At 36.7% G+C, this 14,421-nt stretch overlaps 1 protein-coding gene across 1 annotated transcript in view; it reads right to left on the bottom strand.

The window, feature by feature from the left end:
• Nucleotides 1–14,421, bottom strand: part of SAMSN1 (SAM domain, SH3 domain and nuclear localization signals 1) — a 190,718-nt gene that overhangs the window by 68,405 nt on the left and 107,892 nt on the right. The window contains exons 3-6 of the mRNA XM_075033930.1: nucleotides 12,716–12,853; nucleotides 6,337–6,377; nucleotides 3,859–3,896; nucleotides 2,293–2,379 (exon numbers count right to left, since the gene is read on the bottom strand). Coding sequence (XP_074890031.1) covers nucleotides 2,293–2,379; nucleotides 3,859–3,896; nucleotides 6,337–6,377; nucleotides 12,716–12,853 — 304 coding nt within the window. The remainder of the gene's footprint in view (nucleotides 1–2,292; nucleotides 2,380–3,858; nucleotides 3,897–6,336; nucleotides 6,378–12,715; nucleotides 12,854–14,421) is intronic.

Here is a 14,421-nt window from a genome sequence, read left to right as displayed (position 1 = left end):
CATGCATCTGCAGTACTCTTAAATCTTGCTTAAATCAGTTCTCCAATCCAGTGAAATATGGAATAGGGTATTTGGGTAAAAAAAAAAGCCAAAACACAACAAAAAACCCAATATGCAAAAGATATATGTAAGCTGCAGTGTTCTTTTCTTGCTAGTCTGGCAATGGGTACCAGTCACTTTACTGTGGAGTGGACCAGTGGAGAATTATGTCTGCTGACTCTGAGCAGTGTCAGCTCTTTTCTGTTTGTCTCCGTAATACTCTTTCATGGAAGCCCAATGACTGTGAACTTGCATAGACAACTTTTTTAACAATGATGCTTTTAGGCTGGCAAATGTGGTACTGGTGATTTGATTTTGGGCTTGTGAGCAAAGACAGGTATTCCCACTATTGTGTCTGTGGGATATATATGTTTTTACTGCCTTATCAGTCTGGAAAACTGAATTTTGTAGAGGTAATACACACAGAGGCATTAAGAACCTAATCCAAAGGCTACCAGCATCAGTGGATATCTTCTTTTCATTGATTTCAGTGAGATTTGGGTCAGGTCTCTGAATACAGCTCTAAAGTAAGCAGAGAAGTCTATGCTGGCCACCACGCATGGCCTATTACATCTAACAGAAATTCATATTATGCAATAGACCTGCAGACCTTGAAGGATTATCTCTGTTAAGAGAAAGGTTTGATCAATAGTGACAAATTATCTAGATCAATAGTGATACACTGTAAATCTCCTTGCAATGGTTTTCATCACTGTGTGAAGGGGACTTCCCTTGAAACAATTTTACTGCAGTAGGGGAAAGGGAGATTTCTATTTAGCTGCCAGCTTTGCTTCCTGTTCCCTCTGGGCCCCTGCCCTTCAATCATAACACTTGTCAGCTTTTAAAATGTGCACTGTTCTTTTGCATGCTTTGGATATTTAAAAGGATAAAAAAAGTCTTGAGTAGAAAAGAATCTGGAGGAAGGTCAAAAAGTTCTGCTGTCTCATTCAGCCTTTTTCCACCTTCAAACTGACAACCTCTGGAGTAGTTTGAGGAATCATTCCAAAATGTTTTTTGGTTAAAAGTACGACTTGTCTGGAGAGAAATGCCTAATATTCCTTTCACCTATCCCTACAACCTTATCCCTTGCAAGCCAATGAGACTCACTGAAGGTCCCTTTTCCCCTCATCAGTTCATCACAAAAGCAGAGTTCCTTTACCTTTTCTTGTCATCTCTTCTTTCTGGTTCTGGTTCCAGGAAACCCAATTTTCCCATACATGGGCAAATACAATAGGTATTGCAATTTCAGATCTATTTTCCAAGCATTTAAGAGTTTATCTTCAAGTGGTGAAGTGAATGAAATTCAGAGGGAAAGCTGGTGCCCTGTCCTCTGCTTTCTTCAGCATACCCAGGTAACAGTGGAATCTCCTAACAGTGGATGATAGCTACACCATTTGTATAGGAGATATTAAAAGTTATGGCAATGGCTATCTTCCCACTTTGTTGGCTTAAGTAGAGAACAAAACACTCATGCACTTTAATCTCACATATCTTGGTTTCTGTTTCTGCTGAACCTTGTATGGTTTGGTCTGATTAGGCAACTGTAATGGACCTACTTGACTTCAAAAAGTACAAGTACAAATTCCATTCCTGAAAGCAACATTAAGCAGATTATCAAAGCACTTTGATTTTTTAAAAGTCCAGTTTGTGTTTAAATAGACAAGATGACTGCTCACTTGTTATTTCTCATAGTTATTTTAATGAATTTATACTGGTCAACTCTTAAACAGTGTCAGTAGCAACTTCCCTTATATTAGCTGTAAGGTTGTTTCAATAAAGTTGGTCAAAACAGGTTTAGAAAGAGAAATGGACAAAACAGTTGCCTACAAAGTTTTGCCAACTCTCTTTTGCACCTGTTAGGAGTTTCTTTTCTGGGAAAAGTTATACTGTTTCCCTGTTGGATACCTGGAGTAGCATAAAGTATATGGGAACATGGATTCCTACTATAGGCTCATATTACAGTTGGCAAGCCCTATACAACACGACTATGGCAATTTGCTGTAGTGGAAGTCTTCTTTGGCCTGTGGACTAGAGTGAATTGGTCACAGAGTGTGTTCTTAGCTTCCCAGTTTTAAGGTAAGCTTTATTTTAACTACTTCCCCCCCCCCCCCCCCTTGAGGACAAGATAAATCTCAAAAGGACTTGACAAATCATTTAGCCAGATTATTGGTGAAAAATGAGAAATTTTACTAGGTGCCCTTTTAAATACTTTGTGGAAAATGCAAAATCAGCTGAAATATGTTTAGCAATTACCTTCAAGCTGACAGTGCCTTCTGATGTACGAATCATTCTCCAGCTTCCTGGAACCCTGCCAAAGTGTGCCATTCACATTTTTCCTGTCTAAAGTAAAAGCATAGAGAGCAGTCACCTGAATTCATAGCAAACCCGTGAAATAACAGGAAAGTCTATAAAAATAGCATTAGAATGCAAATCAAACAAGCTTGCAGAACATTGTAGTATCTGCTCAAACATGGAAATGAATTGATGATTTTGCAATATAGGAAATTTGATGGATGGATGCATGCATGGATGGATGGTATTGTGGGCAGACTTCAAGTTTTATCATCTTTTGCTGCTGTCCAATACCTCATTTAACACTGTTAAAACCTGATAGGAATGATTGTTATCTTAACCCTGGTTTTAAGACCTAGGAGCCCACAGAACATCTGTGCCTTTATTTTGCTTCCAGGAATTATATAAATATTCTTTAATTTTACAGTTAACAAGCCAGTGTGTTAGTAAGAAATAGCATCAAAGATGCCCACATCTATGCCACACATGCTCCAAGGCCAGTACTGTCTCAGCTTGAATGGGACAAACTAGGTTGGCTTTGAGAACGAGATGGCCATTCTCCAGTTCCCTCAGTGAACTTCAAAGTGGTCATGCTTCACAGCATATTGATAACTATTAAGTTTTTACACTTCCTGGTTTTGTTTTTTGTTTTGTTTTGTTGGGGTTTTTTTAATGTTAGGTTTAACTCTGACCACGTCAGAAAATTTTCTTTATGAAAGCACTTGTCGATTCTGTCAAGTGCTGGGTATTCATTACAGCCTGGATGCTGTAGACCAAATGATACTGTTCTGCATGAATGTCTTCCCAGTGCAGGGCTACAGAATGAAGTCTTAATATACAGGAACTTTCATCTATCTGAGACACATTGTTATGAAATATAGCTGCATTGTTACAGGCAGATATAATAACGTTTTTACTAAGTAAGGGCTAGATACAACAACTAAACCCAAACTCCAAAGAATAAATAGTAGAATGCTAACAGGAAACTCTCACTGAAAAAAATAGGAATTTTTACTTTTTAAGAAACTGGTGATTATTTCCCAAGAGGATTTACAAAATCAAACCCATTGAATCACAACTGTGGACTGCATGTTATTATGCAGTGTCAGGACGGGTTGAAAAAAAACCACCTGAATTTCTTCTTTGTTGAACATGTTTGTGAAACATGAAGCAAAGTAGTTTAACATGGGAAAGGGCATGGACCTGAATTCGATTAGATCAGAGATATTTCAATTTTTTATTGAAATGATTAAAAGAAATACTGGCCATGCTGAGTATTTCTTTTGTTGTCCCATAATAGGTTCTTTAAATCTTTTTGGTACCTATGTTTAACTAGTTTGTTTTCAATATGTACCTACAAATGTGTCTGTGGAAAGCGGGGGGGGTGTGTGTATATTGATAGCTTAACTGTATTTTTTCCTTTCCTTTGCATTTGTTCCAACAGCTGTAAAGCAAATCAGACCCTTAATTAAAGTTGGCTCTGTGAGATTAGCAAGTATACAGTAAATTATTTAAGCAGTTACTAACCAAATGCTTCATTTTCAGACATGGACTTCTGGATGGATCTAAAAGAATTAAAAAAATTTACCATTAGCTGAAAGTCAGAATGAAAAACGAAAGCACATTTAATCAAATATGGATATTTTCAAACTAATTCTTCAAAGCAGGGCACAGGGATTTAGCTGTGCAATTCCCACTGGCTTTAATTGGAATTACTTGGCTTTTCTCATTCACCCAATCATCTACTCCCACATGCCACACAAAGCTCTGAAAGCTTCTGAGTTTTCATTCCGTAAAAATATGTTATTCAAGTTTCTTTTTGGAATGGAGAATTCATGACTGAATCAGGGAGCCCATCAGGAAGAAAATAGGAGATACTTTTCTTTAGACATGATCTGAAGTGTCCTACAACTGTTAGAAATTAGTGTCTGAAGTTTGGAGACAGAATAGATTGAAGCAAAGAGCTACATATGAACATGCCATCGCTATGAACTTGAGTGATATTTTATTGCCCAAATAAACCTTGAGCTTTTTGCACATTTACATCAAGGAATAGTCCTAACTCATGCTTCCATCTGTGGTCAATGGTTTATAGATGATGACTTAAAGAATATACTAACTTAACAGAAGAAGAAGAAATCTTTGAATTAACAAAGATTTACCTCGTGAATTAATTTGTTTCACTTTATCCATAAAAAACCCTATGGAGATTAATTTATGAGCTAGAGGATGAAGCCAGAAGATTATACTAGATGAGACCAGAGACTGTCTAATCTGTGACAATGATCAGCAGAAGGGAAAGAGCACAAAAATTGAGATCCATCTCCCAACTTTGGACACGTAGGTGCTGAAGGGTTTCCTGAGCAACAGGTTGCAACTGAACTATTGTTTTTTTAAGGAACAGGTCTGTAAGCACTAGTTCTGTTTGAAACCACTTGGACTTCTTTTGTTTCCAGAGTTCCACAATTTAATTCTTACTGTCCAAACAAGGCATGCTTCTGTTTATTTTATTTCTGCTACTTTATTTCATTTGGTGCTTCCTTGTTGCCCGATTGTAAGAAAAAGAGAATGATAATTCTTCATTCACTTTCTCCATATCTACAGAAAAGGCCAAAGTGAAAATTTCTGAATTATCAGTGGGGGTATCATGCCAAGATAGTGATGGCTGGACACTCACAATGAAACAATTTTAATTACAAAATCTTTTCTTGTTGAGTGAAATTATTTTCATCCAGTTCACTCATTTTTTATATTGATTAGTCAAATGATCTAGACAACCCTTCTAAATTCTGATTATTCATTTAGAATAGGATTAGTTTTAGAATAGAATAGTTTTATTGGCATTGTAAGATTTGACACTGTCGCTATAGACTATTAGTTCTATTCCTGGGCAGACTTCATTCTGATCTAAGCAGGAGACTCTGAGGCAGCTATGTGATTGCCTCATATTTGGTAGAGCTTGGTAGGGTAAACCTTGGGTAAGGCCTACACAGTAGTCTGGCTTCCTTAGAAGTGTTAAAGAATGATGAGAAAACAGTGAATAACAGAGTTATGTCTATACTTCAATTAATGCAGTTTGGGGAGCATTTTCACAGGGCCCTAGCTGGTCACAGATAACTGAGATCTCACAGCTCTGAGTGCATACATCTCTGTGTTTGCAGTTGATAAGTTACTACTGTTTTTATCAGATGACCAGAAATAGATTTAAACTGTTACTTAAGACAAAGGAGCTCTTGATTTTCTTTGAAATCTTTATCTATTTTGAAATTTCTCAGCAATAGACATAGGTAATATTGATGTTCTGAATTCAGTGGAATCCCACCTAAAAATAAAATTAAAAACCCCCAATGTCCAGGGACTTTCATGTCTGTCGCAGCCAAACAGATAAGATCTGCCTCTATCATTCCATTAGGCAGGATTTCAGATTTCATCTAAAGGGGACCACTTCAGTAATGCAATGAAGCCAAAAAAAGAATTCCTGTGCTTACGAATACATATTAATCATTAGCCTAAACCATAGCATTGTGTCTTAATGAATGGATGCAAAGCATGCTGCTGTCACAAATATACTTGATAAAATACAGTCTGACCTGCTTTATCTGAATCATTTTTCAAACTAATTTTTTATTTGGATCAAAAACACAAACAAAAAAACTCTTCACGAGATTATCAGGTCAATGGTGCAAACATTCTATAAAATAGGTTACCACTTCAATCTTTCAGAAAAGCAGACATATGGTTAAACCAAGCTCAGATTAACTGCATTTGATTTTAGCTGTCCTGGTTCTGATGTTTTGGAAGTAAGCTTTATGTATATGAAAAAATCATGGCAAAAGAGCTTTAGCAATGCATTACAAGCTTGTTACTTGCTTTCCAACTGCAACATTAATACATGTACTCTATGAGAATTAAAGCAACATTGGCAAATATTAATAAAACAACAAGGATGAAAGATACAGACAAATGTAGTGACACTGTGTAGACCTCAAACTGGTCTTAACTTACTTTCTTTTTTTGGTCACTGTGTTCTCAAAGTCAGGAAATTCCTTTTAAAAAGACAGAGAAAAAAAGTCTATGAAAATCAAAAATGTTTAATCAAAATATAATATTTTCCTCACTGGAAAGCCACTGAATGATGTATTTTTGATGCATGTTTTTAATATTCACTAACATTTCCAGTCTTTCTTTTTCCAACAGCTGAAGCTATGGAGGACCACTGTTCAGCAGAGAATATTTGTAGTTATGTGTCCTGATTTTAGGAGGCTTCAATATCCATGGATCCCAAGAAGCTGATAACTGTAATACCCTTGAAAAACCAAAGAACAATACTCTTACCCCAAGAATTAATATCATATTTCTTCCATAGTATGATTCTTTTAAATTTTATGAGGATAAAATACCCACATGTTACAATGGGATGTGGCTTTCTGGGGGACACAGAAGGACTCAGACTCTGTAATCCCATTACATGCAGAGGAATGTGGAAGAGAGCAGGAAACTCTGCAAGTAAAATTGAAAGTTGTGCAAGTCGACCTGGCAAACCTCTGAGGGGTACCAAATCAGAATCAAGTGCTAGCCTGAAGGCAAGATCACACAGGCCCAGGGCCCAGATGATATGTACCCTGACAAGATGTGGGAAGGAAGAGAAGTTATGTGGTTGTTGAAAGGGTGAACAAAAGGGTGCCTCACTCTGCAAGTAATGCCAAAACATCTCACCGCATCTTTGCTGTTGCAGTTACCCTGGGAAGTGAAGTTAATTTTAACTTTAAGAAAACCTGAGGACGTCATGCTAGGACAGAAGAGATCTCTGATCCCTATACTATTTTGATATCTCCTGAGACAGAATATCAGAGCACTGTATCACTTTCATATCTATTTCTTCCAGCCTGGAAGGCAGAAACTGGGATAAAAATGTCCATGATGAATGTCACTTCAATCTGCTTTACAACAAGAGACATTAAAAAAAAAAAAAGCCATTCATTATTTTATAAATATGAAAACTTCAGTGTATGGACCTATTTCTCATATTCTTATGTTTAATTTATTTCCTTTGTGTAATACTATCTACATCTGCATGGCTCTGACCATAGTAATTTAAAAATGTCATCCAGGTTGCATGATGAAAAGCCAAAACATGTACTACATAAAATGATGTAAGTGCATAATTGAGCATTTTATATTTTTCCCCTCCTCTCGGTATAACCCATCATAGATTTTTTTAAGCTTCTTCAGGACAGTGCATGAAGAAAAGGCTGTTTTACTGCACTGACATTATTTTAACTGAATGTAGGAGGTCCTGTTAGCACCTGAACATTTGTGAATGCTAATAATTGTATGCAGTCCACAGATATTTGGGGTTTTTTTGCATGTGTATATTTGTTCACAGATGCTGTGTGCGAATCAAAGGAGTATACAGAATTTATCATCTGCTTTGAAATACTGCAAGCAATTTAAGATAAATTTCTTGCTGAAAAAACAATCAGCACTTTAGTCTTGGGACAAATCTTTTCAATAGCTCTAAAGAAATTACTAGATGAGGTGTACAGGCACACAGAGAAGTTGAAAAATGTTGAAGAAGTGATTTTAAGGCTCTTTTAAAATGGTAGTGGCAACATCTCATTAAAAAATATCAAATATTCGATTTCAAAGAGGCTTGTTAAAGGAGTCATTATGCATGGAGGTCAGAGACCAAAAGATACTGTAAGTTAGAATCTGTATATGATCCAGGGAACAAATTGGAGACAAGGCTCTCTCTAAACCTCAGTGTGGCCATATACCTGGGAAGACTGTTAATTCATATCTTCACATGCCAAACACCTGGTTTGGAACAGGAAACATAGAATTGTAGGTTTAATCTTTTGCTCCACGATTCGAAACCAATGCTTCAGCATCGGTTTCTTAAAATCCAGCAAAAATTGCATGTATGGCATGACATCATACATTGACGTGATACTGATGTGAGTTCACTGGATATCATGGGATGCAGTGCCACAATGAAATATGACAGTGGGTTTAAATGGCCATTTAAAAATGTCACCTCTTATTCGACACATCTCTTCCTGCTATGTCTGAATCAGCTGGCTACATTGGGGTACAAGAATAAATTACTTTTGTTTGTCTTTTTTTTTGTTAAGTATCTTTTCAGTATTTGGTTACTCTTAAAATCGTATGTAACTTTAATCTGAAATTAGAAATTAAGCAGTTTTAAAAACATGTTTTATCTTAGAATGTAAATTAAGGTTATTCTAGACTCTACTTTCCACATTCTCTGACGTGCATAATTACCTTGTTTATGAGAACAATTTGTTCCTTCCCTATCCCAAATATGAGCGATCTGTTTCCTAGAAACAAACTGCACATGTGGAAACTCAGCATTATGAAATTATTAATAAAGTCCTTTCCTCCCTGCTTTTGTCAAATAACTCTGAATTAAATAATTGAATGAGTCTCTTTGGTGTTTACAAGTTGGCTGAGAAAGCTAGAGCTCCTGTGTCTGTTAAGACTTGCAAACAGGGAAATGATAATTTCAGATAACTAGCCCTCTTCTTTCCCTCACTGGAATCAAATGCCAATTATAACACTGCAGATTAAAGCAGGTATCATGATTGTGATTTTCCTGGCAATAACTCAGAAAGACTGATAAATTATTTGTCACTTTTCTTATATACAGGGTAGTTGATCATATCACGGTCAGCAGTTGGAAAAATATGTGGATCTCATGACATTTGGTGATTGCAATCTGACAGGAAATATATGAAAATAGTTTTAATACTGAAGACTCTTTCCCTGAGAAGCTTAAGACAGCTTATGAGGTAGAAGACTGAAACACCAAGCTACAAGAGGTAGAAATTCATTTTCTCAGTTAATAGCATAGTTACAGGCAAAGAGTACCCATATGATTCATTACGTACTGTTGTCTACCAACTTCTTTCTGAAGAAGGTTCAATTCAGCTTTGCTATGCATAAGGTTCAAAAACAACTCCATAAATCTATTTTTTCCTTTCTGTCTGAGCATATTACTGAAGCTGAGCAACAGACGAAGCAACGAAAAAGTTAACAGGCCAATTCCCTGAGAGGATTAAAATCAAAAGGCAACTGTGTATAACAAGCACAAGAAATACCACAGGAACCTGGAGTGGGAACCTCGCAAGCAAAACATTTTGTGTACTAAACAGGTCTTCTAAGTTATGTGAAGAAGAACACTGTACATGAAAGAGAGATTCTTCTTCATCCAGGATGTGTCATTTGGGCAGGTATTTGGCCAGGAGCAAAAATAATCATAGTCCAAAAAGGTGCCCAAAGAGTAAGTTCACTGAATTATGTCCTGCACAGCTTCAGTGACCACAGTACCCTATATTTCCCACGTCTTCAGAAGAAAGTCACAGCCCAGGTATGATTAGGACAAATCACAATAGACAAGATAACTGCAAGAAAATAACTACCTTGCTGCAGTATGAGGAAAAAATTCTGCTAGTCCTAGCCTCCCTTTTTTTAAGTTGAGGGGAGCAGACCTTGAACGCCTGCCCTGTTGATTTCTGACATTGTATGGAAAAAAGAAAGGGGGCAAAGCCTCTTAAGGAGGAAATGTGCCGTGCCAGGCTGCTCCACCCTCAGGAGATTTAATAGGTCTTTGGAACCTGCATGGCCATGGTTCAGCCAACCATTTAAACATACACTCAAGCCCACACCTACTTTGCAGTGCACTTAAGTATGTGCATTACTGAGTAATGATAGATGGCTAAATCAGTGCCTGAGGGAGCCAATAATGTTCTGAATTTATCATGCTGTGAGGGCCGCCCTGCAGTCTGGAACCAAGTGACGGAATTAAAAATGGGAGAGAAGTACAAATGGGCTCAGTTAATAAGCTTAACGGCTTCATCCAAGGTGTAGGTCTAATAACTCACATGCTAGAAATAGCAGATAAGATTACACACAGTCCTTTGGACTTAGCGACATTTTTCCATAGGTCTTACTGCTGACACGTCATCACTAATCTTGTTTTCCATTTCTAGAGAGCATGTTATAAATAATCATGTTGACTCTACAGCCAGCACAGTGACACAGCATCCAGCCGTTACTTTTAGTTAAGTGCCAAGCTGAATATTCTCCCAAACAGAACAAAATAAAACTCATAGCCAGTTTTAGGAAGCTTCTTGTTAATATCTAGTGAGCCAACAGTTTGCTTAGCCATTTAGCATTGCTTTTACTGATGATGAAATTTAAATTTAGTGATGAATAAATGTGCCATCAGTAAAATATCCTCTTTAGGAAAACAGAAATGTATGATAAGAGTTAGCAGAAACCAAAGTGCTGGATTCTTCTATTCACTGCTGTACATGTATCTTCATGGACTATGCAGGGCCATCCCACAAAACCAGCACTGACCAATGTGAAAAATGTTTTGCTACAGTTTGTTCAGGTTAATGTACAGGATTTTCTAATCCTACACTAGTAGCAAATCTGTTTCTCTAAGACGGCTCAATGAAAATAAAATTCTGTATTGGATAGGTTGATTGCTCTTATTTAGCCAAAAAATTTATGAAGCCTAACTCTATACTAATATATTTAAGAGTCTGAAGTGATGTTGTTAAATCAGAAAACAGAACAAAACAAGAAAAAGCAAGAAACAAAAAGCCTGACGTAAATGATCACTGTAGTTTTAATTCTTAGTCTTACACACTGTGAAAACCATAGCAAAGCACAGTGCTATGGATGTGTCTTTACCATACCTTGACAAGATAACGGATAACTTTTAGTAGTTATCTATTGCAAAGTATATCGGGACATCATATGTCACATTCTGGGTGCAAACCAAAAAAAGAATCTGCTTTTAATTTTCATTTTACTTTGTCTAAATACTGTTCCTAGCAGATAAACATCTATTGGACAAGGAAATATTAGTGTAGTTGTCATTAACTATTAAGCTGGTTTGTAGTCACAGCAAAGGGGAAAAAGACTGAGTGCATGTAGGAGCTGAACTATAATGTCCAGCTTTGTTAGTAGAATGGCATGTTTCAATGTGGTTTTGTAACCCAGCCCTAGTCAAATAGCTAGAGCTTCACACAACTGAAATACTGCAAGCATGCTAGGATCAGGTTACAGCCATATTTCATAATCGTGATTAAACACGCTTAGCTGGAACAGTTGTAGAAGTGGCTTATTCTTACAGTAACAAGGTTACAACCTGATAATGAGGAGAAACCTGTCACACAGGAGAGCATCTACCACCTACTGCAGTAAAATTATAATGTAGGCACATTTCAAAGCCCAGGCTCATAGATCTGTGCTGATGCTATGAGGAATCATCTTCAGATCTCTGTACTGCTACGCTCTCAAAACCAGGGCCATTTATATAAAGCACCAAGGAGATTATCTGGAAAAGAGGGACATGCACAGAGTAAGATGGTTGCAGCAGAAGGGTCTGAGAAGAGCAAGTTATTTCCATTCCTTTAGGAATTCAAGAAGTGCATGCCACAGTTCCCCAGGCATTCTCCTGTCCCACCAGCTCCAGCACTTTCTCCACACAAGTCCTGTGTGCAAACCTGCTTTGTGATATTGCAATACCATAGGCCCAGCAGTCTCATAGGTACACGGTACCTAACCCAGATTGCACATGGGTAAAGCTTGGCATAATTCTGAAGGGAGGGCAGTCTCTTCTTTGAATAATGAACATCCTGCCTTCTCTTTATTCCTTCACCAGGCTGCATCATATGTTGCTATAGATAGAGATAGTAATTATAAATGAAGGAGCAAAGAACAGAGATTATGAAATGAAAAAGATTATGAAATTTAATATACTATGTTAAAGTATTTGTCAAAGCCTCAATGATATATTATACCAATAACTTACCAATAATAAAGGATTAAGTAGGGTAACATTATTTAGAAAGAAAAAAACCTAGAAGAAAACCTCCTTCACATGTTTGCCTAATGAAGTCTTGTAAAATGTAGAGGTTATTCCAGAGGTCATCAGTTACAAAATTCATACAACTCACACTTTACAAATGCATTTTTTTATTAATAAAAAGGACAACCAAAGACACCATTAGCCAGTCTCCTGTAGAGACAAACTTTACTAATATCTGTACCCAGCATTTTCACATGCTATTACTTGCAAAGAGAAATTCCCTCGTACAGTGAAGCTGCACTAATCTCACTTTGCTGCCTGCTGTACAGAAACTCATGACCTGTTTTTCAAGCGTGCTTGTTAAGACTGGACAGAAATCAGGTCATTGGCTACAGAGAAGAGATTTGAACAGTGGCCTTAAAGAGCCTAAATAGTTCAAACTGGCAGTTAAGCCAGCTGAACACACATGTGCCCACGTACAGACTAATAGTTTTTTTGCAAAATACATTGCATACTCTGCAATTAAATTTTACTTACCAAAGACGTAGACCTATCAGGTGGTCCACAGTTTACATGCATGCTCACTGGAGTGCTAGCTTGGCTGTCAATAGTAATTGTATCCTTGGGTTCCTGATGTTCTGGGACAGGCTCATACAAGCTGTCCATTGAGCCCTCCTAAAATACATTTAAACAGGTTTTCAAAGATGAACACTTGTAAACACATTAAAATAATAGTAATTAAAAAAGCAAGCAGTTTCTGCAATTTACAAAATAGAGTGATTTTCTTCACCTGTCTTTTGAAATCCTTTATTTAATTCTTTCTCTAAAAAAGCATATAGGAATTGATTATAAGTACCCAAATGCTGGAGTTCACAGTATCATGGCTTAGATTCCACAGACTGACACAGGTAAAGCTGAGGGTACAGCAAAAATGAACATTATCTGCTCAGAAGGCATAAAATCAGGTGTACATCTCCACCTGAACACTACATGAAAATTCCTGTGAAAACTATAAACCATTAAAATTTCTATATAAATTATAAAAATGTTTTATACTTAGTACTTCTTCTCTATGGAAAAAAGCTAATTTGATGCAGAAAGGCAACCTTATTCCTTAGAAATAAATCGAAACAATGCAGCCAGCTCCCAGAATTTGAGAGTCACGATTTAGGCCCCCAAAATAATGAGAATGGATAGAATTAAAAATAAATGCTATTTGCATTCAAATTTTTGATCTCTATGTTATAATGCACATGTAAGGGTTCTTTTTCTCTAACCACCAAGAATATAAACATTGTAACAGAAACTAAGATTTTCACATTTATCCCACAACTCCAAGAGCCAGGATTACATATACACACCACCATTCCATAATTCAAGAGCTAAATGAAAGCAGATGGTAAAACTAAAGACACTAACTAATGATCCTAAATTTTAGATGTTGCCACTTTGATCTGCACTGAATATTTTTCCAATGAATTTTGATTACTGCTTTTAACTGCATTAATTAAGGAATAAATCAAATTTATAGCAGTGTGACTTACAGCAGAGCAACACCATTGAAATTTACATGCTATATTATTAGTTAAAAGCATTTGTTCCTCTAGTACAGAAGATAAACACAGACATATAATTGAAATTATATTGTTAATATGTAAAGCTTTACAGGCAATGTTATTGACTGGTGGAACAGCAGTTCAAAGACATGACTAATTTTTGCAACCACAAAGTTTATCTATGGATCTTTATTTGCTTCTGTCTACTAGAGTCTTGATATGCCAAGATAAATGTTGCGGGAGAAATATTACAAGTTGAACCTCTTGAAAATACCGAGTTATATACTGGAATTTATTCTAGGAACTAATGAGTTAATGCTTCCTGGGAAAGTGGTGCATGGCTTATGAAGCACACTACACGTGGCTTGTGCTCCTAACAAGCAGCCAGCTGAGCCTGGGTTTTGACAGTAACTGTGTTTTTTCATAAGAATATTTTTTTCTTACTGTAAGTATGTTGCCATGTAGCAATGATGGTTCAGGCTCACAGTCTGAAGTTGTGGATTGAGCATTTCTAGACAAAAATGATGGGTTTAAAACCTTGTTACACACTTCCAGGATTCTGCAATGTAAAATGTAACTATATACTTCTCCCTCAATAGGGAATACTACAAAATTTTGGTGAATAGAGTATTTAATTAGAGATGGAAGCATAAAAGAGAGCTTGTGTGAAAGAGAGAGTGTTAGAGA

Source organism: Buteo buteo, chromosome 8, assembly GCF_964188355.1.
Source record: "Buteo buteo chromosome 8, bButBut1.hap1.1, whole genome shotgun sequence".
Lineage (NCBI taxonomy): Eukaryota > Metazoa > Chordata > Aves > Accipitriformes > Accipitridae > Buteo > Buteo buteo.
The sequence above is the reverse complement of the archived record's forward strand: the minus strand, read 5'-3'. Positions and strand labels throughout refer to the sequence as shown.